The sequence below is a fragment of the Glycine max genome (assembly GCF_000004515.6).
Source record: "Glycine max cultivar Williams 82 chromosome 3 unlocalized genomic scaffold, Glycine_max_v4.0 Gm03_scaffold_27, whole genome shotgun sequence".
NCBI classification, from domain to species: Eukaryota; Viridiplantae; Streptophyta; class Magnoliopsida; order Fabales; family Fabaceae; genus Glycine; species Glycine max.
In genome coordinates, this window is record NW_024464658.1 from 122,914 (window position 1) to 149,083 (window position 26,170).

Here is a 26,170-nt window from a genome sequence, read left to right on the forward strand (position 1 = left end):
AACTAACCACTCTTCCTCCAATTCAACAAGACTTTTTCCTGGTTCGATTGGGGTCGTACAAGTTGCCATCATGAATCGACAATCTAGGGAGTCACTCTCAACCCAAGATTTCATAATGCGCACCCACCAAGTAGTCCTACATGAATTTAACATTAATCCATGGTTATATGCTTTAGTTTTTGTTCGATCACAAGGTCAGCTACGGTTAAACATTTATTGTATTTGATCCACTTGAACATTCAATTGATTGTTGAATTCGTATAATTGTAGGATTGGTAAATGTTGATGACACACCTCATGAGACAATGTTAGGGTTCGTTGACTATATTTTTGATTGTGTCCCTTTAACGATCATCATTGTCAAGAGTTGTACCCTTGATGATTTTGGTGATATGAGAATTACGCTCAAGGTAGTTAACTTTAATTCGCTCTCTAAGGATTACATTACTATTTTTCAGATATTCATTCATAAGAGTTGTAATTTCAGGATCCTATAGAAACTATTGATGTCACCATGAAATAGACAATCATAGAAGGTCAAAATTATAGTTCATATATGACAAACATTCATGTTGATTTTGTCTTAGTTATGCAAGACTTAAGTTTGATAATCTTGTTGTTAATTTTTTACTTTCTATGTTGTATAGAGTTTATTTTTTATTCAATTAAATGGTGATTCTGTCTTAGTTTTGCGAGATGTAAGTTTGATACTCTTGTTATTAATTTTTTACTTTCTATGTTTATAGAGTTTATTTTTTATTCAATTAAATGGTATACTTTATAGGCGGTTGTGTTTTTCTTGCTTTCCTTATCACTCCAAATGTTATATATTACATTGTATAATGTTGTAAAAGTAATGTTTTTGCATTTTAAGTTACCAATAATTTTAATATTTACAAATTTGCATTGTATGTCCATATGTTGTTTCATCAATGACTTTATCGTTCATGTTTCTTTTTATGTGTAATATTGTTTTATTTCATGTATGTAATTTTGTTCAATTTTATGGATTGTCGTTTATGTACTAAGGATTTGGGAAAATAATTTACATTAGTAAAATTCTCTAGTCTCATTTAAGGATTTTTTTAAAACCCTATTGTAGATTTAATTCATATTTAAGTACTCATAATTTTACACCAATGCGAACTATTAAAATTGAACATATTTTATTTTTTAATTGTTTGGGTAAAATAATTAGACCAATTAAATATATGTAATTTTCATAAATATTTAACTAAATTAAATTTATATTAAGTATTTAAATATATGTATTTTTTGAAAATGCTATTCTACATAAATTCTATTTTTTTATCATTTAATATATATAAATTAGTGAACTAAAAAATTCAAAACAAACAAAAAAAAAGATGATTTTTAACTATAAAACAAAAAAAATAATTTCAAATAAAAAAACCAAACAAAAAAACAACGAACAAAATAAAAAAACATTTTTGAATAAACAAAACCAAAGAAACTCAAATAAATAAACAAATGAAATAAAAAAAATAGTAAATTTTAAAATAAAAAACAAAATATTAAATAGTTTTGCATAAACAAAACCAAAAAAAAGCTCAAACAAATAAATAAAATAAAATAAAAACCAAACAAAAACATATAATTTTTAATTAAAAAATAAACAAAATAAATAACAATTTTGGAAAACAAAATAAAAAACTCAAATAAATAAAGCGAAGAAAAAAATATTATAACCCAGGTTTCTTTTAAAAAAGAAAGTCTTACAACATCATTAGGAACCGATTTAATAAGATTGTTGAAAAAAAAGGCCTTAAGAAATCCATTTCCCATGAAATGATTTCTTAACACCAAAATAATTTTTTTAAAGAGAGTTGAGAAATGAGTTTGGAAAATTGATTTCTCACTTATGAACAATATTTTGTATTATAAATATAAATATTAGTTGACATGCATCATTTGGGTAAATAATAATTTTATATTATTTATGTAAAAAATTCACAAAAATGAAGAGATATTATAATTACAAATTTACAATAATAAAATACAATTATGCACTAAAAGGTTAAGTGTGATAAATTGATTTAAAATATGCTTTTAAATTTAGACATTAAACATGTATTTAACATGAGCTTGGTCGGTGTTAGGTTAAAAACAAATAAAAAAAAAACTGATTTCACAACTAAAAATTAAAAAAAAAAGAAGTGAAAAGTCAGTAGTTTGAGAAGAATCAATTTCTCACTTATGAACAATAATTTATATCATAGATAAAAATAATAAATAATAATTAATTTGTATCATTTATCTAAATAATAAATTTTTGTGTATTATTTATGTATAAAATTTGAGGAAACTACCAACGAGTGGTGTCATATTGTGCCCCTTTCACAAACGCGTTGGCATAATGCAAACGACCTGTGACTGACCAACGAAACGGCACAAAAACGCCACCGTCGGTGGTGCGTCAAAACCTTCACCACTAAGCATCAAACTTTTAAATACACTCTTCCCTTCAAAATCTCCTCATATTATCTCTCTCTCTCTAAAACCACAAATTACAAAATCCCCTCATATTATCTCTCTCTCTCTTAAACCATCATGTCCTCCACCGCGCCTCCCGTCCTCCCCATCTCCAACTCCCAAACCACCGCGGGAACCACCGGTGCAGGCGGCGGCGCCATCGAGGCTCCGGCCAACAACCCGGCCTTCCGCGCTTTCATCAACAACCTCTCCAACTCCCTCCGCCACGGCCTCGACCAGCGCCGCCCCTGGTCGGAGCTCGCGGACCGCTCAGCGTTCTCGAAACCCGAGTCCTTCTCCGAAGCCACCCTCCGTGTCCGCAAAAACTTCTCCTACTTCCGCGTCAACTACTACGCTGTCGTTTCACTCATCCTCGCAGTCTCTCTCCTAACCAATCCTTTCTCTCTCATCCTCCTCGTTGGCCTCCTCGCCTCTTGGACCTTCCTCTACCTCTTCCGTCCCTCGGATCAACCTCTCGTCATTCTCGGCCGAACATTCTCCGACTTCGAAACCCTAGCCCTCCTCTCCGCCTTCACCGTCTTCGTCGTTTTCCTCACCAGCGTCGGATCTGTCCTCGTTTCGGCTCTGATGCTCGGTGTCGCCGTCGTTTGCCTCCACGGCGCGTTCCGCGTGCCGGAGGATCTGTTCCTCGACGATCAGGAGAATTCTCAGCCTACCGGATTCCTCTCCTTCCTCCGCGGCCCTGCCTCCGCCGCTGCCGCCGCCGCCGCCGCTGTTCCCACCGTTGCCTCACGCGTTTAGGTAAAAAAAAAATCTCAGTGAAATCGTCAGATCTGGTGATGTTTCTCCCCGATCTGATGAGTTTTGACGCATGGAGGAAGAATGAATCTTGAAATGTAGTTTGTATTTTGTTTTCGGTTTTTAAAATTCCTTTATCTGTCTAAACGAATTTTATTATACGTAGGCTGAATAAGAATTATGATTACATTTTGTATGCATCTTTGTTGTTTTTTATTTTGTTATATAAATTATTCGCTAATCTCTGATGGATCTGTGTGAATTTTATCAATTTTAGTCATGCGATCTGTTCATTGTTTAATTTGTTTGATTTCGCTCTTGAGTTTTGCCATCAAGCATTTCCAGAATTATAAATGTACGATTTTGGTGGCTCCCGTGATTATTTTTTCGTTATTTTCACAATGCATTGTCTTGTGCGGGTTATTTATGTTTGATCCCATGGTAATTCGTTGTAGTACTTTAATGTTGAGTAGATCTCATCATATCTGGTGTTAAATATAATCGATTTGAGGTTTAATCTTGTAATTTATGCCTTTGCGTGAGCAGTGTTAGATCTATCATATTGTTCATTGCTTTTATGTTGATACTTTTCAGTTTATTACATCGGTGAGATTTGTAATCTGGTGATTGCATTATTTTATTTGGTTTTTCGAATCATGTTGTTCGATTTCTGTGGTTCTAGTGATCATATTTTTCAATTTTTACATGTTTTCTCATGATCTGCATTTTCCAGAATTATATTGTACGATTGCGGTGGCTCTGGCGATTATTTATTCATTTTTATTGACAATGTATTGTCTCAACATTTTTTTGTTAAAATCCTATGGAAATTCATCATAGTACTATAGTGTCGCTTAGATCTCATAACATCTGGGATGGAGTAGAATAGATGTAAAGGTGTTTTATCTTGTAATCTCTGCCTTTATGATTTTTACAAGGTTTATTGCTTTTGTTAGATTTGTGCCTCCCAAGGGGCCATGGTTGCATAAATATGGTTTTAATCAAGCCGGACCAGAGATTGAACCTGTGAAGGACTAATTCAAGGTTTAATATTTTAACCGTAGTTGAACCGTGGTTTTAACCAAGTTATGTATTTGTCAGTTCATGATCTATTGATTTCAGAATTATATTGTTCAATTTCTGTGGTTCCTAGTGATTATATTTTTCAATTTTAACAATATATTTTCTTATTTAAGCCTCGGAAATACATAACTTGGATCTCATTTCTGACATATAATAGAATAAATGTAGGGTTTCTTTCATCTCATAAGTCATAATTTCTGCACTTTGTTGAATATGCAGGGGCAAGGTTTGATTTGTCATAATGTGTACTGCTGTTTAGTTAGACTTGAGGTTTACAAGCTCTTTCTACTAGTTCATGTCTTATTTGTATGGGTTTATATTGGTTTAGATTGTAGCTTGTTGGTTGGGTAAAATGTAGTTTTGACTTTAGGTATCTTATTGGAAGTAGAATTATAGGATAGGCAGTTAACTTATTTTTTATCCTGGGAAAATCGTAGACTTTCTCAAATTTATCCTTTTGGTGGTTTTAACGGAATTATTGAAAATGATCTTTATATGAAAATGGCAGTGACAGAGAGAGAGAAGGAACAGATTGAACAATGACTGTGTTTGGATACCTGTAAAATCGGGCTCGACTATGGTGTGAAGTTTGCAAAACGTAGATCACCTGTAGAAAATTAAAATTTTCCTATAATAGCAGGTTACTTACCGGAAGAAAAAAATAATTAAAAAAATAAAAACTATTCAAAAGATGAATAAAAATAAAAAGATAAATTATATTATAATGGCGAAAGGTTACGGCTAAGGTTATTTCTAAACCATCTTTTGTCTCTCTCTCCCTTCTCTTTTCGTTTTCCCCATTCCCTCTTTCTCCTTTGTTCACAAACACAAACATACATACTACCCCAAATTCAAATCTCATATCAAGAAAGAACAACAAAATAACTCAAGCAACTCCATAACACAAATCAACAAAACAAACTAACCAGAATCTAACAAATAAAATAATACAAAAATGAAACCAATAAAATGAAGATTCCATGCTACTGATTTCTTCAATTTGTTAGATCTGCAAACATACAACATTTTTTTTTTATAAAAAGAAAAAGAAAATGAAACATTATTCACTCGTTGTAGTTGACGAAGGTTTGAGAGGAGCAATTCAAGTGAGCTGAGTTGCTATCGCCGGAGAAGCTTCCTTTTCAACTTGTCATCTTCATTCAAGTTTTGTAGATTTTTGGAATTTCAGATCTAAGTGTTTTAGCACGACTGATATCGTTGATGAACATTTTCGATTTGCAAATCTGGATGAACTCACGTATAGTCTTCGTTTTGTAGATCTGGACAAACTCAGATCTCGTTGCGGGTCCTCTAGTTGCCTTCACTTCGATCTCGAAGGTGTCGAAGTCGTCGCGCATCTCAACCTCAACCTCAAATGGTGTAACTTTCAATAGTTGTAACGGCTGTAATAACACCTAGAATGTTCAAAATAATGTCTTTTCAGACTATTTTTATTAGTGGTCATAACGACTAAAGCCATGAATGGATTTTTGCATACTATAGTGACGACATCATGATATAGGCTTCAAAAACCCACAATGGTCAAAATAATGAGAGCTTTAATGATATTACCAAAATATAGACTTTAAAATCCCATAACATTATCATATTTATTTTTGGTAAAATATTCTGCAAAATTTACTTGTATTTTTATCTTTATTCCTTCACACTTCACTAGAATTCTTTTTATCGCATATTTTCATTATTGTCTTTTATTTTTTTGATTTCATTACTATTTTTTATTGTTCTTAGATGGGTGGTGATTTTTTCTATATAAAAAAAAAAAGATGGTTGGTGATTTTATTGTTCTTTTGTAGCAATTTCAACACTCCTCCTTGATGCAAATTTTTGTGATTCTGAGCATAGCTCATAATTCTTCAAATCTTGGTCTCGGCAAAGTCTTTGTGAATATGTCTACAATTTGATCTTCTGTTCTGCGGTAGTCGAGTTTGATCTATTTAGTTGCTTCAGCTTCTCTAATAAAGTGATACTTGATTGCTATGTGTTTTGTTCTGCTGTGATGAACTAGGTTCTTCGCCATTGCAATTGTTGATTTGTTGTCGCAGTTGATTTTAGTAGGCTCATCTTGTTTTTCTCCCATGTCTTCAAGTATCCTACGAAGCCATATAGCTTGACTCGTTGTTTCAGCAGCTGCCACGTACTCTGCTTCTGTTGTTGATTGTGCTACTGTAGCTTGCTTCTTCGACGCCCAAGAGAACATTCCCGATCCTAGTGAGAAAGCATAGCCAGAGGTACTCTTCATGTTATCTGCCAAACCTGCCCAATAACTCAAAATTCTTTTTCCTGCTCTAAAGTGTATTTGACTTGGGCTTTGCATGAATCTTGATAGAAGACTTGTAGCATACATTATGTCAAGTCGTGTAGCTATCAAATATAGGAGGCTTCCAATTCGACTTCGGTATTTGGATGCATTAGCTTCTGGTGCTCCATCATTCTTCTGTAGTTTCTCATTTGTTATGAGTGGAGTAGCAATAGGTTTGCAACCATACATCTTGAATTTCTTAAGTAAGCCTTCTGTGTATTTCTTTTGCGAGATGAATATCCTTTCATTTCTCTGACTTACCTCTATGCCGAGGAAGTAACTCATCAAACCAAGGTCGATCATCTCAAAGGTCTTCATCATGTCTTGAGACTTTGATGTAAAGTGTAGGCTCACTCTTGCTCCTCCTGAATCCTCGATCCATGAAATACTGATCGATTCTGCTATACCATGCTCGAGGTGCTTGCTTCAAACCGTAGAGTGCTTTTCTTAGTCTTAACACTTTGTTTTCTTTGCCTTCAGACACGAATCCTTGTGGCTGCTCCACATAGATCTCTTCTTCAAGTACGCTGTTAAGGAAGGCGGATTTGACATCTAGTTGATGGATACTCCATCCTTTTTGTGACGCAAGAGCTATTAGGGCTCTTATGGTATCAAGATGAGCTACTGGTGCAAATGTCTCATTGTAGTCAATTCCGGGTTGCTGTGAGTAACCCTTAGCTACTAGCCTCGCCTTGTGTTTCTGTATGGTGCCATCAGAGTTGAGCTTTGTCTTATAGACCCACTTAACCCCAATGATATCTTTTCCAAGGGGACGATTTACTAACTCTCATGTGTTGTTTTTCTCAATCATTTGTATCACTTCTTCCATTGCCTTGACCCATACTTCCTGCTTTGACACTTCTTCAAAGCTTCCAGGTTCAAGTATGGCCAAGTTACAGGTTTCATATATGTCCACCAAAGATCTTACTCGTCTTGGAGTAGACTCTGGTGATGATAGTTCTTGATCTTGTTTTTGTGGTGGAGGTGAAGGTGGTTCACCTAGGTCTTCTTCCTCAGCTTCTTCTTGAGGTAGTTGAGCAGGTATAAGAATGTTCTCCACTTTTTCTTCATCCCAATTCCAAGAAGCATACTCATCAACTTCAACATCTCGACTGATGATGAGTTTCTTAGTTTGCAAGTTGTAGACACGGTAGCCCTTAGAGATATTGCTATACCCAAGGAAGATACCTCGTATAGTCTTGTCTTCAAGCTTGTGCCTCTTCACGTCTGGAATATGAATGTAGCATATAGATCCAAAGACCCTTAGGTGCTTTGCTGATGGCTTCTTCCCGTTCCAAGCTTCAATTGGAGTCTTGTCTTTTACAAACTTAGTTGGACATCTGTTGAGTATGTAAATAGCAATGTAGACTGCTTTAGCCCAGAATGGGTTAGATAGTCCCTTCTCCTTGAGCATCGATCTAGCCATCTCCATAACTGTGTGATTCTTTCTCTCGAACACTCCATTTTGTTGAGAAGAATATGCGACTGTAAGTTGTCGCTCAATGCCTTCATCCTCACAAAATCTTTCAAACTCGCGAGAGGTGTACTCTTTGTCGCGATCACTTCTTTGTATTTTTATCTGTTTTCCACTTTGATTTTCAGCAAGGGCCTTGAACTTTTTGAATACTCCAAAGACTTCTGATTTTTCTTTTAGAAAATATACCCATGTCATTCTAGATAAGTCATCAATGAAGAGTATGAAGTACTCGTTGTTCTCATGTGATGGTGTCCTCATTGGTCCCCAAACGTCTGTATGTATCAGCTCCAATAGATCTTTCGCTCTCCATGCTCCGCTTGTTGAGAAAGGAAATTAGTGTTGCTTACCAAGGAGACATCCTTCACACACTTCATTGCTCTCCTTTATGCTTGGAAGATCTCTCATCATGTTCTTCTCATGTAACAACTTCAAGGCATGTGTGTTGAAGTGGCCAAATCTTTGATGCCATAGCCATGAATCATCAACTTGTACCTTCATGGCAATGTTTGTTGCATATTTTAAATTTAGAGGGAAGCTTCTATTGCTCTTACTCATCTTTACTTGGGCTATCTCAGACCTTTTATTTTTGTTGTCTAAGATTTTGCATACACCTCCTTCAAAGTGAAGTGTGTAGCCTCTCTCCATCATTTGGCCAATGCTTAGAAGATTTTCTTTTAGGCTGGGAACTAGTAAGATATCGTGGATGAGTCGCGTACCTTTATCTGTCTTCACCATGACAGTGCCTTTGCCTTTTGATTCAACCACACTTCCATTTCCCAGTCGAACTTTGACTTTGTCAGACTCATCAATACTTTTGAAAATAGTCTCATCCTTGGCCATGTGATTGCTACATCCACTATCCAAGTACCAATTTCCTCCATTTTCTTTTATTGAGTCTTGAGTGGCGTAGAACGTACATTGTTCTTGATCATGCTCCTCTGCGATATTGGCTTGATGCCTATTTTTGTTGCGACAATTTTTCTCTACGTGCCCGAACTTCTTGCAATGGTTGCATTGTGGCATATTACCGAACCAACAATTTTTCTCTGTGTGGCCTTGCCTTTTGCATATATTGCATGGAGGATTTTTATCTGTTTTGTTCTTAAGGAAATTCCTAGAACCTTCTCTTCTTCTGGAAGTTTCTCCATAATTTTTCTTTCCTCCATTTTCTTTGTTTTGGGGCTGAAATTTAAACTTTGACTGGAAGACATTTTCAATTGTATCTTCGTTATCCCTATACAGTCTTTGCTCATATGCTTCAAGAGAGCCCACAAGTTGTGTCTCTGATAGAGTGGACAGATCTTTGGTTTCCTCAATCGTTGTCACGATTGGGTCAAACTTTTGGGACATAGTAATTAGAATTTTCTCAATAATTTTCTTGTCAAGAATATCTTCCCCAGAAGCTCTCATTTGATTAACTATTTCTTTAACTTTAGAATAGTAATTTTTAACTGTCTCAGACTCTTTCATCTTCAATAGTTCAAAATCTCTTCTTAGAGATTGAAGTTTAACGGCACGTACCTTAATACTTCCATGAAACTCCTCCTGCAATGTGTTCCACGCTTCTTTGGCAGTCTTAGCTCCCATAATTCTTGGGAAAATTGGATCAGTCACCGCTTGTTGCAAGGTGAACAACGCCTTTGAATTTTTCTGTTTATTTTTCTTCAACTCTTTTTCTTGAGATGCATTAAGAGCTGAAGTATCCGCGGGAATGGTGAAACCTTCTTCTACTATGTCCCATAAATCTTGAAATGAAAAATGTGTTTCCATTTTAATATGCCAGAAATCATAATTTTCACCATTGAAAATAGGGACAAAAATAATTGATGATTGAGTAGTGTTATCCATAGCTTAGAAAAAATATTATTAGAGTGGGTTAATAGTACAAAGGAAATTTTTGAAGTAGTTGGGAGGATTTTGGAATGGTAGGTAGGTAATATAACTACGCCCAATGTATGACCGAACGTAGCTCAGATACCACTGTTGGTAGTTGATAGTTGATAGTTTTAGAGAATTGTTTTAGAAAGAAGGCTATGTCATTGATTTCTTGGATCATCAATTACAACATACCAATTGCCTATTTATAGGCTCAAGTCACCAACCTCTCAATGGTGACGAATGTTTTTACATTACTTTAGGTCTTTCTAGAGTTTTCATGATAAATTAGTATCATGATAGTTCTATATTCTTCTATCTTATACATACACTTATAGTTCTAGATTGTTCTACCATATTCATACACATTATAGTTCTAGATTGTTCTACCATATTCATACACACTATAGTTCTAGGATATTCTACTATTTTCATACATATTATATTTAAGAATATTCTAGAAATTTGTAGCAATTTCAACGATTACAATGGTCAAAATAATGAGAGCTATAATGATATTACCAAAATATAGACTTTAAAATCTATTTTTTACCCATAACATTATCATATTTTTTTTGGTAAAATATTCTAAAATTTACTTGTATTTTTATCTTTATTCCTTCACACTTCACTAGAATTCTTTTTATCACATATTTTCATTATTGTCTTTTATTTTTTTGATTTCATTACTATGTTTTATCGTTCTTAGATGGGTGGTGATTTTTTCTATAAAAAAAAAATGGGTGGTGATTGTGTGTGTAAACTGTGACTTAGGCGTGTAGTATAAATTATTTACTCTATTAAATAGAATGTATTGCTCACATAAAGATTTTTTTCACAGTATTATCTAATTAAAAAATGTTATGAATTTGATCATAATTGTGTTGTGATTTTTAATTGATTTGCAGTTTACAGGCAGGAAAGCTAAACTAACGAGTTTTATCTCAACTTTTTTATATGAACAGTGATATTTTTCAGTCCAAGCACAATTTGGCATAATAAAAAGAAGTATATATATATATATATATATATATACACTAACAATAATCAATAGATTCATGAAAATAAAATAACATTATGTTTAGTAGAAGATAAATTTTTGATTTTTTTGGGAATTATAGGATGAAAAATTCATGTTTGGTATGCATTTGAAAAAAGCATTCATGTGAAATGATGTTTTCTAAAAGTGTTTTTTTTTTTATTTTTTCATGAAATACTTTCATCAGGAAGTGAGATTTTTTTTAATTTAATTTTTCTTTTATTACAATAAAAATACCATGTTATTTTTATTAAATTATGTAATATAATAAATAATTAAAATAGTCAATAAAAATATGCATAATTTTGATTTCTAATAAATTTATCATAAGTACTACATGTCAGAAAAAAGAAAATAAAAAGGTAATAATTTTGAGCCATATTACCGAAGATATTTGACAAGAATACATGGATGAAATTGATCTAAAATGTCATACTCTCAAGTATCCTCTTATCTATGGCCGCATCAATGGAGCTCATCTAGATCTGAAAGATAAAATGATAATAAGAATAAGTAGGTAATTATAGACCACAAAGTACAATAATAAACCAAATATTTTAGAACATGATCGTATTCAAGAGATTCAAACTCTATGAAAGAGGCTAATCCTGGGCCAAGTTTAAATTCACTTGTTCCATAAAATAAATTGGAATGATGCTACAAATAATAGGAAAAATTCTGATGGGTAAGACAGTTTTACATATAATATATAGATATAGATAGATTAGTGTTATTACTTATTAATGTTAGTGTTTTATTTAATTAATTAATTATTACTAGTTATATTTTTAAGGTTTATATCATATTTAGTGTATAATTTATTATTTTCGCCCTTTATATTTTTATACTTCTATTAGAAATCAATAGTCTAATCAATAGTAGTAGTGCCTTAAGGCTCATTTGCTTAAATGACTCTTATACTCTAATCTTTAACATTCTTTTAAAAAGTTTCACAATTTTATCTATTTAGTGTGCCCAAGCCACAAAGCCCACATATGGCTTCACAAAAGAGTTAATTTATTTAGCATCTTTTATCATTCTTATTATTATTATTATTGTTTACAGCTAAATTCGGTTGATGAAGTTAATGGCTTGAAATGATAAACAATACATCAAATCAAAGCGGTCCCAGAAAACATACAATTGTAATAATTAATTAGATAGGAAAAGGACATGACACCTACCACCCCTAGACTTTTCAAGCAACTGGTCTTCCACGTAGATTCCGCTTTAAAGAACCATCCAACCAAGGACAACCTCTGTTACTGTCATATTTAGCAGAGCGACTTAAATCAGATCTCATCATATCACTTAACCTTTTCAAGAACCAATCCACTTTGTTCTAACCAATTCCTATCCCTTGTCTTTCTTCTTCAGATCATGGCTGAGTTAGTTGGTGGTGCGTTTCTCTCTGCTTTCCTCAATGTTGTGTTCGACAAGCTTGCTACCGATGAGGTTGTTGACTTCTTCCGTGGAAAGAAGGTTGACCTCAATTTGCTGGAGAACTTGAAGAGCACTCTGAGAGTGGTTGGAGGTGTGCTTGATGATGCTGAGAAGAAACAAACCAAACTCTCCAGTGTCAACCAGTGGCTCATTGAGCTCAAGGATGTTCTTTATGATGCCGATGACATGCTGGATGAAATTTCGACCAAAGCTGCAACTCAAAAGAAGGTACGTAAAGTGTTTTCTCGCTTTACCAATAGGAAAATGGCCAGTAAGTTGGAAAAAGTAGTTGGGAAATTAGATAAAGTTCTAGAAGGCATGAAGGGTCTTCCTTTGCAAGTGATGGCAGGGGAGAGCAACGAGCCATGGAATGCTCTGCCAACAACATCTCTGGAAGATGGATATGGTATGCATGGTAGGGATACAGACAAGGAGGCCATAATGAAGTTGGTAAAGGATAGCAGTGATGGTGTACCAGTGTCTGTTATCGCTATTGTAGGCATGGGTGGGGTTGGAAAAACCACTCTGGCCCGATCTGTGTTCAACGATGGCAATTTGAAGGAAATGTTGTTTGATTTAAATGCATGGGTTTGTGTTTCTGACCAATTTGATATTGTGAAGGTCACAAAAACTATGATAGAGCAAATTACGCAAGAGTCATGTAAATTGAATGATCTAAACTTTCTTCAACTTGAATTGATGGACAAGCTGAAAGATAAAAAATTCTTAATTGTCTTGGATGATGTATGGATCGAGGATTATGATAATTGGAGTAATCTTACAAAACCATTGCTGCATGGAACAAGGGGAAGTAAAATTCTCTTCACAACCCGCAATGAAAATGTAGTGAATGTAGTCCCTTACCGTATTGTTCAAGTTTATCCTCTAAGTAAATTGTCAAATGAAGATTGTTGGCTAGTGTTTGCAAACCACGCATTTCCTCTCTCAGAATCAAGTGGGGAGGATAGAAGAGCTTTAGAAAAAATTGGAAGGGATATTGTTAAAAAGTGTAATGGATTGCCTTTAGCAGCACGCTCACTTGGAGCTATGTTGAGGAGAAAGCATGCTATTAGGGATTGGGATATTATACTTAAAAGTGACATTTGGGATCTGCCTGAAAGTCAGTGTAAAATTATTCCAGCCTTGAGAATTAGTTATCATTATCTCCCTCCACATCTGAAAAGGTGCTTTGTTTATTGTTCATTATACCCCAAAGATTATGAATTTCAAAAAAATGACTTGATCTTGTTGTGGATGGCTGAAGATCTTTTGAAGCTTCCAAACAATGGAAATGCCTTGGAAATTGGTTACGAGTATTTTGATGATTTAGTTTCAAGATCATTTTTTCAACGTTCAAAAAGTAATCGAACTTGGGACAATTGTTTTGTAATGCATGACCTCGTGCATGATCTAGCATTATACCTTGGTGGAGAATTCTATTTCAGATCGGAAGAACTTGGAAAAGAAACCAAGATTGGTATGAAGACTCGTCATTTGTCAGTTACAAAGTTCAGTGATCCAATCTCAGATATTGATGTTTTTAACAAACTACAATCTTTGAGAACTTTCTTGGCAATTGATTTTAAAGATTCCCGGTTCAACAATGAAAAAGCACCAGGTATTGTAATGTCGAAGCTTAAGTGTTTGAGAGTTTTATCATTTTGTCGCTTTACAATGTTGGATGTTTTGCCTGATTCAATAGGTAAATTGCTCCACTTGCGTTATTTAAATCTCTCTCGTACAAGTATAAAAACACTGCCGGAGTCATTGTGTAATTTGTACAATCTACAAACTCTGGTGTTGTCTCATTGCGACAAGTTGACCAGGTTGCCTACTGACATGCAAAATCTTGTAAACTTGTGTCATCTTCATATTAATGGTACTCGTATAGAAGAGATGCCTAGAGGAATGGGAATGTTAAGTCATTTGCAGCATTTGGATTTCTTTATTGTGGGCAAGCATAAAGAGAACGGAATCAAAGAACTGGGGACACTTTCAAATCTTCATGGTTCGCTTTCTATTAGGAATTTGGAGAATGTAACCAGAAGCAATGAAGCATTGGAGGCTAGGATGCTGGATAAGAAACACATTAGTCATTTATCCTTGGAATGGTCTAATGACACCGACTTCCAAACTGAATTAGATGTACTGTGCAAATTAAAACCTCACCATGGCCTGGAATATCTAACAATAGAGGGTTATAATGGAACCATATTTCCAGATTGGGTGGGAAATTTTTCCTACCACAACTTGAGAATTCTAGGTTTACGTGATTGTAATAACTGTTGTGTGCTTCCTTCGCTTGGGCAACTACCATCTCTTAAGCAGCTCTATATTTCAAGATTGAAGTCAGTGAAGACTGTTGATGCAGGGTTTTACAAAAATGAAGATTGTCCTTCTGTGACACCCTTTTCTTCCCTTGAATTTCTATCCATTGATGAGATGTGTTGCTGGGAGTTGTGGAGTATCCCTGAGTCAGACGCCTTTCCTCTACTCAAGTCTCTTAAAATAGTGGATTGCCCCAAACTAAGGGGAGATTTGCCAAATCACCTTCCTGCTCTGGAAACACTTATGATTAGAAATTGCGAGCTTCTTGTCTCTTCTCTCCCAAGGGCTCCCATCCTTAAGAGATTAGAGATACATAAAAGCAATAATGTATCGTTGCATGTGTTTCCTCTTTTGTTGGAATCGATAGAAGTAGAAGGAAGCCCAATGGTGGAGTCCATGATCGAGGCCATCTCCAGCATCGAGCCAACTTGCCTCCAACGTTTAACATTGATGGATTGCTCGTCAGCCATATCTTTTCCGGGTGGTCGTCTACCTGCATCTGTGAAGGATCTGTGTATCAACAATCTTAAAAATCTGGAATTCCCAACCCAACACAAGCACGAGTTACTGGAATCACTGGTCCTAGATAATAGTTGTGATTCTCTCACGTCTCTTCCATTGGTTACCTTTGCAAATCTCAAAAGTCTCAAAATCGATAACTGTGAACATCTGGAATCTCTTTTGGTTTCAGGGGCAGAGTCATTTAAGAGTCTGTGTTCTTTGAAAATTTTCCGATGCCCCAATTTTGTATCATTCTGGAGAGAAGGATTGCCTGCGCCCAATTTGACTCGAATTGAAGTTTTAAATTGCGACAAGTTGAAGTCATTACCTGACAAAATCAGTAGTCTTCTCCCAAAGTTAGAATATCTCCAAATATCCAACTGCCCAGAAATTGAGTCGTTTCCAGAAGGGGGTATGCCACCTAACCTGAGAACAGTTTGGATTGTCAATTGTGAGAAACTAATGAGCGGCCTAGCATGGCCATCCATGGGCATGCTTACCCGTCTCACTGTTGCGGGTCGATGTGATGGCATCAAGTCCTTCCCTAAGGAGGGTTTGCTGCCTCCCTCCCTTACATCTTTGAAGCTATATAAGTTGTCAAATCTGGAGATGTTGGACTGCACGGGGCTTCTCCATCTCACATCCCTGCAAAAATTAATCATAGAGAGATGTCCTTTGCTGGAGAATATGGTGGGAGAAAGGCTTCCTGTCTCTCTAATAAAATTAACCATAGAGAGTTGTCCTTTGCTGGAAAAACAATGCCGCAGGAAGCACCCTCAAATTTGGCCTAAAATATCCCACATCCGTCACATTAAAGTTGACAATAGATGGATTTAGTGACCAAGGATGAGCACCGGGTAATTCTCCTTCTTTGACCTACTTCATCGTCTTCTAAGTCTAACCAAACAAAACTATTTCAGTCAAGGATATCTTTCTTTTCATGTCTTTTTAGTCTCACAGTTAATTTATTCATTTCATTCAACAAGTGTTATTACCCTGAAGAAATGTTATTAATCAATGCCATTGTATTTGAACTTTCTCAATATATCGGCAATCATGGTGCTTGTTTCATCTTGTTACATTCTCTGTCAGTGTTCAAAGTGTAATTGGGTGTACTTTGTTTTTCAGAGATGATAGATTGTCCTGTAGAAACTGCACCTGTCAATGGATATGAATTCAACTTTGAACAAGATCTAAATGGAACTTGTGATTTAATTGACGTGACACTGATGCTTTCTAAACACATGAATTAGAAACTGAAAAGCTTTTCATTGCATACAATAGAGAGGATGAAAAGCTATATCAGGACAACTACATGGGAAGATCTCAGATCTTTCGACAAGCCATGCAGTCTTCCTAGGTATACTGGCAGATTATTGAAAATGTTGCATATCCTTTAACTGCTATCCATTTAAAATTCTCTGCTAGAACATATCTGAGGTTTTGCTTTTTCCATTATTATTCTGTTGTAGGAAATTGTCATATACTGCTCCCTAGGCAGGTCATCACTTTTGTGTTTGATGCAAAGATGGATATATATAGGTGGAACACTTCTGAAAAGTTTATCCCAATATGTACAGGTTGAATTTCTCATACTGCTTGAATCTATGAATTTTTGCAAGTTTGGTCAGTAAGCAAAATGCTCAAAGTAGGCTGTACATGTTATTAGATGTGAATTCTGTTACATACTACTGATTTGCCCTTACACCAGTGCACTGAATGGGAAAGAACTGGAAGAAAGTGTTGGTAAATATTTGTGTTTTAATTTAAAATTTATAAATATATATTAATTCTATTTTATAAAATAAAATATTTATTTTAGATTTTCTTAAGATTTTATTTTAATGAGTCAACTAGTTTGTTATGTTTGTTGTGACAACTGGTTTTCCAACGGTCATATTTCCAACGGTCATATTTTGTTGTTGCAAAATGCCTATATATTCTTTTTCCTCCTTTCTAAAAAGAGGACAGAACTACAGTCTCATCTTTTACTCCCAAAATTTTCTATTTCTTTTCTTATAAAATAATTTATTTCTTAAGAGTAAGAGCATTGGTGTTCATAAGATTCGGGGATCCTTTCGCTGCACACGATCGGAACCAACGGGTTGTCGTATCTTGGGAGAGGAGCGCAATCAAATTTTCCTACCAGTGCAGTGGGGCGTTTTCTCTTTAAGGATAGCGTTTACGCGCTTCAACCCAGGCTATATCTTTCTTCCCTTAATTTAATTTTTCCTTGTGCTCATTGTATGATATAATGCATTATTCATGTGCTGTCAATTAAATTTAATTTGCTACTGCTATTTTGTTATTTAATTCAAGACTGTGCATCTTCTTCATATTTATTTTCCTTCATTTTTTTTATTTTATTTTCCAACAGTCTTAGAGAGAAAAATTATTTTTCACTTTCTTCTTGCATAGTCTTTTCTGCAGTAGCATTCTATTTTATCAAAATGTCCGTCATGGATATGATTAAGTCCCTTTTCAGTAAGCCTGGAAAATTCACAGGTGAAAATTTTTTTCTGTTGGCAACAACAAATGAAATTCTGGCTTACTGAATTGGATTTATACTCTATGATTTCTAAAAGAGAAATTAAAACTTCAACTTCCTCTACTGATATAGTTCAAACTGATGCAACCATTAAGCATGATGTTTCTGATAAAGATATTTTATGTCATGGACGGATTTTAAGTGCTTTGGCTGATAACATATATAAGATTTTTTGTCATACCAAAACTTCTGTTGAGTTATGGGAAGCACTTGAATTGAAATATGGATCTGCTGAAAAAGGTTTAAGACGTTACTCTTGTGAAAAAATGATTGAGTTTCAAATGATTGATGAAAAATATATTTCAGATCAGATCCATGAATTTGAAAACATTATTTATGACATGAAATTGAAAGGAATTGTTTTGCCTGACATTATATTTGTGACTTTCATGATTTCAAAATTGCCTCCTTCGTGGACTGATTTTGCTCGAAGCCTAAAACATAAACATGAAGTTTTATATTTTGTTTGTCGTATTCTTAATAGAGTACTTTATAAAAAAAATTTTAAAAAATCTTTATGAGCTATGGAGAAAAAGAGAACCAAATCTGAAATATCTTAAAGTGTGGGGGTGTCTAGTAAAGGTTAATATCCCTATTAATAAAAAAAATATATTAATTATATGTTGTTGGATATTTTTTACATAATACTACTTATAGATTCTTAGTTATTAATTTAGAAGTATCTGAAATTTCTAATGGTACTATTATGGAGTCTAGAGATGTGACTTTCTTTGAAAATATTTTTTCTTGAAAAATAAATTGTTAAATCTTTGTATGATTTGAAACAAGCTCCAAAGCATTGACACAAAAGTTTGATTAAGTCATTATTTTGTATGATTTTCAAATTAATGATAGTGATAAATATGTGTATGTGAAACAATTTGATGATAATGGATGTGCCATTTTATATTTGTATATGGATGACATATTGATATTTGGTAGTAATATGCAATTCATAAATGATGTGAAGTCTTTCTTGTCTAGAAATTTTGATATGAAGGACCTTGGTCCTGTAGATGTGATTTTGGGTATTAAGCTTATAGAGAAAAATGATGGTATGATTTTTTTACCCAATCTTATTATGTTGAAAAGCTATATATTAAAGAAGTTTAATTATTTTGATGTGAAACATGCTTTTACTCCTTATGACTCATCCATCAAGTTAAAGAAAAATTTGAGTAAAGGAGTTTCTTCACATAAATATTCTCAAAGTATCGTTTCTTTATTGCATTTGACAAACTTCTCTAGGCTTATCTGATATTGCATATGCAGTTGGTAGATTGGAAAGTAATTGAGAGATTTAGTGATACAAACTTGAAGTTCTGATTTTGATGAAATAAAATTGACAAGTGATTATGTTTTTGCTTTAGCTGGTTGTGCAGTATCATGAAAATCTACCAGACAAATTATTATTTCACATGAAAGCAAAAATTATTGCTTTAAATACTACTACTAGTGAGGCTGAATTTCTTAAAAATGTATTATGTGATTTGTCATTGTTAAATAAGCCTATACCTCCAATTCCAATGCATTGTGATAGTCAAATTGATATATCTAAAGTGACAAGCAAAATTTTAATGAAAAAAGAAGACACTTAAGAGTGAGACATAAGTCTATAAGAAATTTGATTTCTCATGTTGTCATTTCTCTTGACTTTGTCAGGTCAGAAAATAATATTGCGGATCCGCTTACAAAAAGGTTGACATGTCAACAAGTATTTGAGTCGTCGAGGGGAATGAGATTAAAGCCCATTATTTAGTTACAACAATGGACACCCGTCTCCGTGTGATTGGTGATCCCATGAATGGAGTTCAACGGGTAACAACGAAATTGTTTGTTGACTAAAGTACACTAAAATGAAATTTGACGGAGCTGTTCCGTTTCTCATTCCTATGACGAGGTGTATTATAAATTGTGACAATATTAAGGTTGAGGTATTTATATATGTGTATTTTTGGTAAAAAAAAAAAAAATACCTCTTAATGAATCCGATGACAATTATTGTAGGGGTGAGGGTCACAACTCACTCTTTGAGGATTGACCTAGTGAGTGTGGTGGTGGGGCCGCCACTGTGAGATTTGGGCTAATCTCTAAGGGACACTCACGAAACAAGATACAAGCGCAAGGCCGTGTAACGCGCTACCACTGATTAGAACCTAATTGAACGCCAATATTGTAGGGGTTGTGTACTAAAGTCCGGTTAAAGAATATGTAGTTCAAGACAATCAAGTCACTACATTTTTCTCGGATGGAAGTTCGTAAACACTAGGTATAAGGCTCAAACCCGGAAGGTTCCTTATACCGAAATACAATATCACATGCTCTTACTCTTATGTTTTTATACAAATTATCTTTTAGAAAATATATTTTAAAATTTTAAATTATAAGGGGGAATGTTGGTAAATATTTGTGTTTTAATTTAAAATTTATAAATATATATTAATTCTATTTTATAAAATAAAATATTTATTTTAGATTTTCTTAAGATTTTATTTTAATGAGTCAACTAGTTTGTTATGTTTGTTGTGACAACTGTAGGTTGGTTTTCCAACGGTCATATTTTGTTGTTACAAAATGCCTATATATTCTTTTTCCTCCTTTCTAAAAAGAGGACAGAACTACAGTCTCATCTTTTACTCCCAAAATTTTCTATTTCTTTTCTTATAAAATAATTTATTTCTTAAGAGTAAGAGCATTGGTGTTCATAAGATTCGGGGATCCTTTCGCTGCACACGATCGGAACCAACGGGTTGTCGTATCTTGGGAGAGGAGCGCAATCAAATTTTCCTACCAGTGCAGTGGGGCGTTTTCTCTCTAAGGATAGCGTTTACGCGCTTCAACCCAGACTATATCTTTCTTCCCTTAATTTAATTTTTCCTTGTGCTCATTGTATAATATAATGCATTATTCATGTGTTGTTAATTAAATTTAATTTGCTACTGCTATTTTGTTATTTAATTCAAGACTGTGCATCTTCTTCATATTTATTTTCCTTCATTTTTTTATTTTATTTTCAGAAAGGAAATCTTACATTCAAAGCTTTTGATGCAAAACATAAGAGGGAAGGTGGTGGTTTCATCTGTGTGGAAGGTTTCCATGATGTTCTCAGAGATCAAACTTTCAAACTTGCATAACCAAAGTTTGAGCACCTTAACGGTACAGGCTTCATTGTATGGAATGAGTTCTGGCAAGTGATTTTCAAATAAAAACAACTTGGGAAGTTTGAAGGAAGAATGATATCTGATGGGTAAGGTCATTGATCTTTACCACACTAAAGGTCAAACATCTCTGCATATTCTGTCTTTCTCACAAATTTTTCTGTCAAAAACTTCTGTTGCCATTTTCTCCTGGGTTGGATCATTTACATCTCCAATATGTAATTCACAGTGTTTCAATCACATGCTAGAGATGCTTTGAAGAAAAATCACATTAGTAGATGCAAAGTTATGCAAATATATATTGTGGAAAATATTATTGTCAGGAAAACTTTCAAGTAAAACACCAGAAAGCTCATATTTATGCGTGTAAAGCTGATCTCCCAGGGCAAAAGGAGGAGGAAGCGAGGGCGCAGTCAGCTGATGGCAGAGTGTTTAAGATTGTTCCATGGCACCATCTGGAGCATAGCACCAGCAACTCCCTGAGCATACAGGCCTTAAGCCATGACTTGACTGGTTCAGATAGGTAATAATTACTGAATTCAAGACACTAAAGCTTCTTATTCTATGAGGGTTCATATAAAATTGATAAGGGTTTAGATCTTGCTAGTAATACCAAGGATTCGTGAACCAACTTAACAATCACACCATGGATGATTTTAAATAACAAAATAAATTGCAGTTCCTGTCTAACATCTCTAGGAAATTTTCCAAAACATAAGTTCAACAAGGAAAAAAAAAAAAGATAGAAAAAATAAGACAATGTTGTTTTCTTCTTAATCTTATATTTTATTGTTCCTCCCATGCCTTGCATCAATTTTGTAACCTATGTGAAACTTGGATGATTTAAAACACAATAATTACAATGAACAAGGAATAGAAACTAGAGGGTCTTGGGTAGGAGATTGTGGTCTATCTGAGAAGCAAAGTCCTGATTTCAGTCTTTACCTAGAATTCATCAAGCTTATCATATTCTCTAAGCTGATTTATTAGGCAATTGTCTTTGTTCTTTCTCATTCTTGTTTCTTATTTCCCTCAAAATTGGGCTCAGAGCTTTGTTCTTACTCATTGTTGCTTATTTTCCTTTAGATCGTATTTTCAAAAGTTGTTCATGTCATTGTATGCAATGTTTCTCATTGTTTCTTACTCATTTTAGATTTGTGATAAACGATTTATATTGTGATAAAATATTATTTTTAACTATTGAAAATTTTTAAAATATTAAACTTTAATTTAAAGATAAAGGTGAAATGGATTTCAAAGATGTAAGATGTTAAGATAAATTTATAAAAAATGCTCTCCTTGAAATAAAAAATCCTAAAATATTTCCCACTAAAAAATAACTCCTAAAAATTAACATTCCCATGTTGAAAAAATAAATTTCTAAATAAATTTTTTAACCAAATGATCAAAAGTTAACGTTTTATTGACATGTTTAAGAAATTTAATTATCTTTTAATGATAATGACTTTGTTCGTGAATACAATTATTTTTTAAACAATAAACATATATTCATTTTAAAAAAACTAACGTATTGTCATCAAATATGAAATAGAGAATCTATAAAATTAAGAATAAACAAATGGAAACTCATTTCAGATAAAACTATAAAATTTACTATAAAAGAAGACAACTAATGTGTTTATCCGTTACTCACAACACAACTAAAATATATATAGCTGTGGGATTAAGTTTTTCATTCGATATTAACTACTAATAAAAACAGTATTAGTTAGATAACGATCATTTTAATCTAAAATAGAACTAAGCCAGTTCAAATACTTAACTTACAATCCAAAATTAAGTCCGTGGTGACAACTGCAAAAAAATTAAAAACTGAACTACGTACTGCTATAGATAATTGAAAGACAAAACCCCAACATTTTTTTTTATCCCAATTCAAGGTTTAGTCATCCAATTTTTCTCAAAAAACGCAAACTCTTGCATGCAATTTTTCCTTTCCTTGTTTTCTGTGGAAATTTGTGGGGCCCTCTTTATATTTTGGAAATTTTTGTTGTGCATGTAAGACATGGGAGGGTGTTGCAGTTGTCATGTTTCATTTGTAGGGAAGGTGCATGATGTGGAATCTGAATGTAACCATAATAATGACGATGGTGCATGTGAACATGGTAGGGCCAGGGTCATGTTAAAAGGGTCCTCTACATTTGTGTCAATGTACAGCCAAAAAGGTTCAAAAGGAGTTAATCAAGATGCATTGACGGTTTGGCAGGTAAGATTAATTCTTCATTCATCTGTTTGCAGGTGGATTTGGTTTATTTTTTATTTCTTATTTCATTGTGCTCTCGACATGTGTTTTTCTCTTCTCATTAAAAAATCGTTCTTAAGTCTTAACTGATTTTTTTTCATGTCATTGCCATGCTTTCTTTGCTAAAAGAATTAAAGAGCATCAAGTTTTAAATAAAAAATTTCCACCTTTTAAATCCTTAACAATGGAGCTGCAATTTCTTGATTATTGACATGGCAATATCATTTTGAGTTAAATGGATAATGCTTTAATGACAATGGTTTTACTTTTTTTTTTTGGTATACTTTACAAATATTTTAACTAATTCCCAGGACATTCATGCAAACAAGAGTTGGTTGTTTCCCACTATAAGTTCCTATTTATTCTCTTTGGTTCGTCATCTAACTTGATTACCTATATTGAGTATCTTTCTTTTCTATTTTAATTGAACATTTTTTATGCGGATGAAGATTCATTACTATGGACTGCAGAGGCCGAACTATTTGCATCTGCATATTTTATGCCATAGCTTAGTCCAATAATTTGTCGTGTCCATAATTTAAAATATTTTTTCTTCAAATCAAATATTAAGATGATTTATTAAGTTTGGATTCTTCTTCAATAGCCATATGATGTAACAGCATGAGCCTTAAGATGGTATCTCTATATTACTAGCATTGATAGTCATCTTTAACTTCATGGTTGAACAGTGACTTTATCTTATGGTTTTTAATAAAGCATAATGATTCTTTGAGAATGATATTCACGGCTTGGACTAATGCTTAATATGATACATTATCAGGACTTCACTCGAAAAAAAGACATGATCTTTTGTGGCGTGTTTGATGGTCATGATCCTCTAGGACACAGGTTATCACAGTGCATACGTGACAATCTACCCTCAAAACTCTCAGCACCAATCAAACTGTCTCAAGAAAAGGCCATGAAACACTGTCATGCTAATGCTACAAATGGTGGCAGTCATATGATGTCCATGTTGAGGATAACCAAAACATGTCCTTTCCTTCATGGGAGGGAACCTTTATGAGGTGCTTCAGTGAATAGATGAAAAGCTTGCTAAGAACATTGACACTGATGGATTTTGTGGCGGTAGCACTGCTGTATCTGTAATCAAACACAGGTATAACTAGACCTTCACAATTAAATTACCTTCCTTTCAATGTTGCTTTTGCAACAATTTTTTTTTTTTGTCCTGTAGAAACTGCACCTGTCAATGGATATGAATTCAACTTTGAACAAGATCTAAACGGAACTTCTGATTTAATTGATGTGATACTGATGCTTTCTAAACACCTGAATTATTAACTGAAAAACTTTTCATTGCATACAATGCAGAGGATGAAAAGCCATGCATATCAGGACAACTACACAGGACGATCTCAGATCTTCCTAGGTATACTGGCGGATTATTGAAAATGTTGCATATCCTTTAACTGCTAGCCATTTCAAATTCTCTGCTAGAATGTATCTCAGGTTTTGCTTTTTCCATTATTATTCTGTTGTAGGAAATTGTAATATACTGCTCCCTAGGCAGGTAATCACTTTTGTGTTTGGTGCAAAGATGGATATATATAGGTGGGGCACTTCTGAAAGGTTTATCCCAATAAGTACAGGTTGAATTTCCCATGTTGCTTGAATCTATGAATTTTTTCAAGTTTGGTCAGTAATCAAAATGCTCAAAGTAGCCTGTACATGTTATTAGAAGTGAATTCTGTTACATACTACTGATTTGCACTTACACTAGTGCACTGAATGGGAAAGAACTGGAAGAAAGGAAATCTTACATTCAAAGCTTTTGATGCAAAACATAAGAGGGGAGGTGGTGGTTTCATCTGTGTGGAAGGTTACCATGATGTTCTCAGAGATCAAACATTCAAACTTGCATAACAGAAGTTTGAGCACCTTAGTGGTACATGCTTCATTGTATGGAATGAGTTCTGGCAAGAGATTTTGAAATCAAAACAACTTGGAAAGTTTGAAGGAAGAATGACGTCTGATGGGTAAGGTCATTGATCTTTACCACTTTAAAGGAAATACTAAAGTATATATATTTATGTAAGTCAAATAAATTTCAGAAGTAAAAGTCAACTACAATAGTCTGAGTTCAGTTTAATAATGACCATGAGTTTTTATTTTTTTTTATTTTTGCACTATTCAAATGCCATAGCCTTCTTATATTTCCTTTTTTTTTTTTTTTTCCTTCTCAGGATGCAAAACTTCTAACCAGCTGAACATTTCAACATTGTACATTTTTGTGGTAGCAAAATAGTAAGCATCAAGGAATGTTCTGATTTATGATTTGGCAAACATCCGTATTTACCACTTTTCTTAAAACAGTTTAAAAAATTACTATATATTTTGTTTATATTTGCAGGATGGAGACTGAATCTCATACATATGGAATGTGTCCATACTACTTCAATTGAGAAATACATTAATGTACTGGTGCTTTAACACATTCTCTTCATAGTTGAATACAATCAGACTTCTGCAATGAAAAAACGACATCTGTCTTTCACTCTTTCTCACAAATATTTCTATCAAAAACTTCTCTAGCCATTTTCTCCTGGGCTGGATCATTTGGATCTCCAATATGTAGTTCAGTGTTTCAATCACATGCTAGAGATGCTTTGAAGCAAAATTGCATCAGTAGATGCATAATAATGCAAATACATATTGTGGAAAATATTATTGCCAGGAAAACTGTTAAGTAAAACACAAAAAGCTCATTCGTTTATGTGTGTAAAGCTGATCTTCCAGGGCAAAAGGAGGAGGAAGCGAGGGCATGGTCTGATGATGGCAGAGTGCTTTGGATAAGGGGAGAGGGAAAAGACGAAAAACTCAACAGAATAAGATTGATCCATGACATGCTCAGGAGCA

The 26,170-nt window shown here is 33.9% G+C and overlaps 3 protein-coding genes across 28 annotated transcripts; 2 read left to right on the forward strand and 1 right to left on the reverse strand.

The window, feature by feature from the left end:
* Positions 1 to 2,336: 2,336 nt before the first annotated feature.
* Positions 2,337 to 5,959, forward strand: LOC100801690 (PRA1 family protein B4). Of its 6 annotated transcripts, none has more exons than XR_001387396.3 (3): positions 2,337 to 3,255; positions 4,209 to 4,296; positions 5,614 to 5,959. XR_001387396.3 is itself a non-coding variant. In XM_006576415.4 (2 exons), the coding sequence occupies exon 1, from the start codon at positions 2,572 to 2,574 to the stop codon at positions 3,253 to 3,255; it is 684 nt and encodes a 227-aa protein (XP_006576478.1). In that variant the 5' UTR covers positions 2,337 to 2,571; the 3' UTR covers positions 5,614 to 5,959. The 6 variants fall into 6 exon arrangements, 4 of the variants coding, with proteins under 4 accessions (XP_006576478.1, XP_040869591.1, XP_006576479.1 ...); XR_001387395.3 differs by lacking the exon at positions 5,614 to 5,959 and adding an exon at positions 4,555 to 4,837; XM_006576415.4 differs by lacking the exon at positions 4,209 to 4,296.
* LOC106798147 (uncharacterized mitochondrial protein AtMg00810-like) lies at positions 5,496 to 6,961 on the reverse strand. Its single transcript, XM_014774107.2, has 2 exons — positions 6,362 to 6,961; positions 5,496 to 5,738 (listed from the first exon to the last, which is right to left on the reverse strand). The coding sequence occupies exons 1-2, from the start codon at positions 6,959 to 6,961 to the stop codon at positions 5,496 to 5,498; spliced, it is 843 nt and encodes a 280-aa protein (XP_014629593.2).
* A 5,316-nt stretch (positions 6,962 to 12,277) lies between these two features.
* On the forward strand, positions 12,278 to 25,882 carry LOC106798038 (putative disease resistance RPP13-like protein 1). Of its 21 annotated transcripts, none has more exons than XR_001387405.2 (13): positions 12,279 to 16,178; positions 16,450 to 16,681; positions 16,794 to 16,901; positions 19,532 to 19,687; positions 20,887 to 21,116; positions 21,412 to 21,550; positions 23,158 to 23,254; positions 24,072 to 24,410; positions 24,626 to 24,683; positions 24,796 to 24,903; positions 25,035 to 25,290; positions 25,498 to 25,558; positions 25,665 to 25,882. XR_001387405.2 is itself a non-coding variant. In XM_041013658.1 (2 exons), exon 1 carries the CDS (start codon positions 12,430 to 12,432, stop codon positions 16,156 to 16,158), a length of 3,729 nt encoding a protein of 1,242 aa, XP_040869592.1. In that variant the 5' UTR covers positions 12,278 to 12,429; the 3' UTR covers positions 16,159 to 16,178; positions 16,902 to 17,061. The 21 variants fall into 21 exon arrangements, 1 of the variants encoding a protein (XP_040869592.1); XR_005890463.1 differs by having other exon boundaries at positions 12,279 to 14,110; positions 14,195 to 16,178; positions 24,796 to 25,290; XR_001387403.2 differs by having other exon boundaries at positions 21,400 to 21,550; positions 24,796 to 25,290.
* The last annotated feature ends 288 nt before the right edge of the window (positions 25,883 to 26,170 follow it).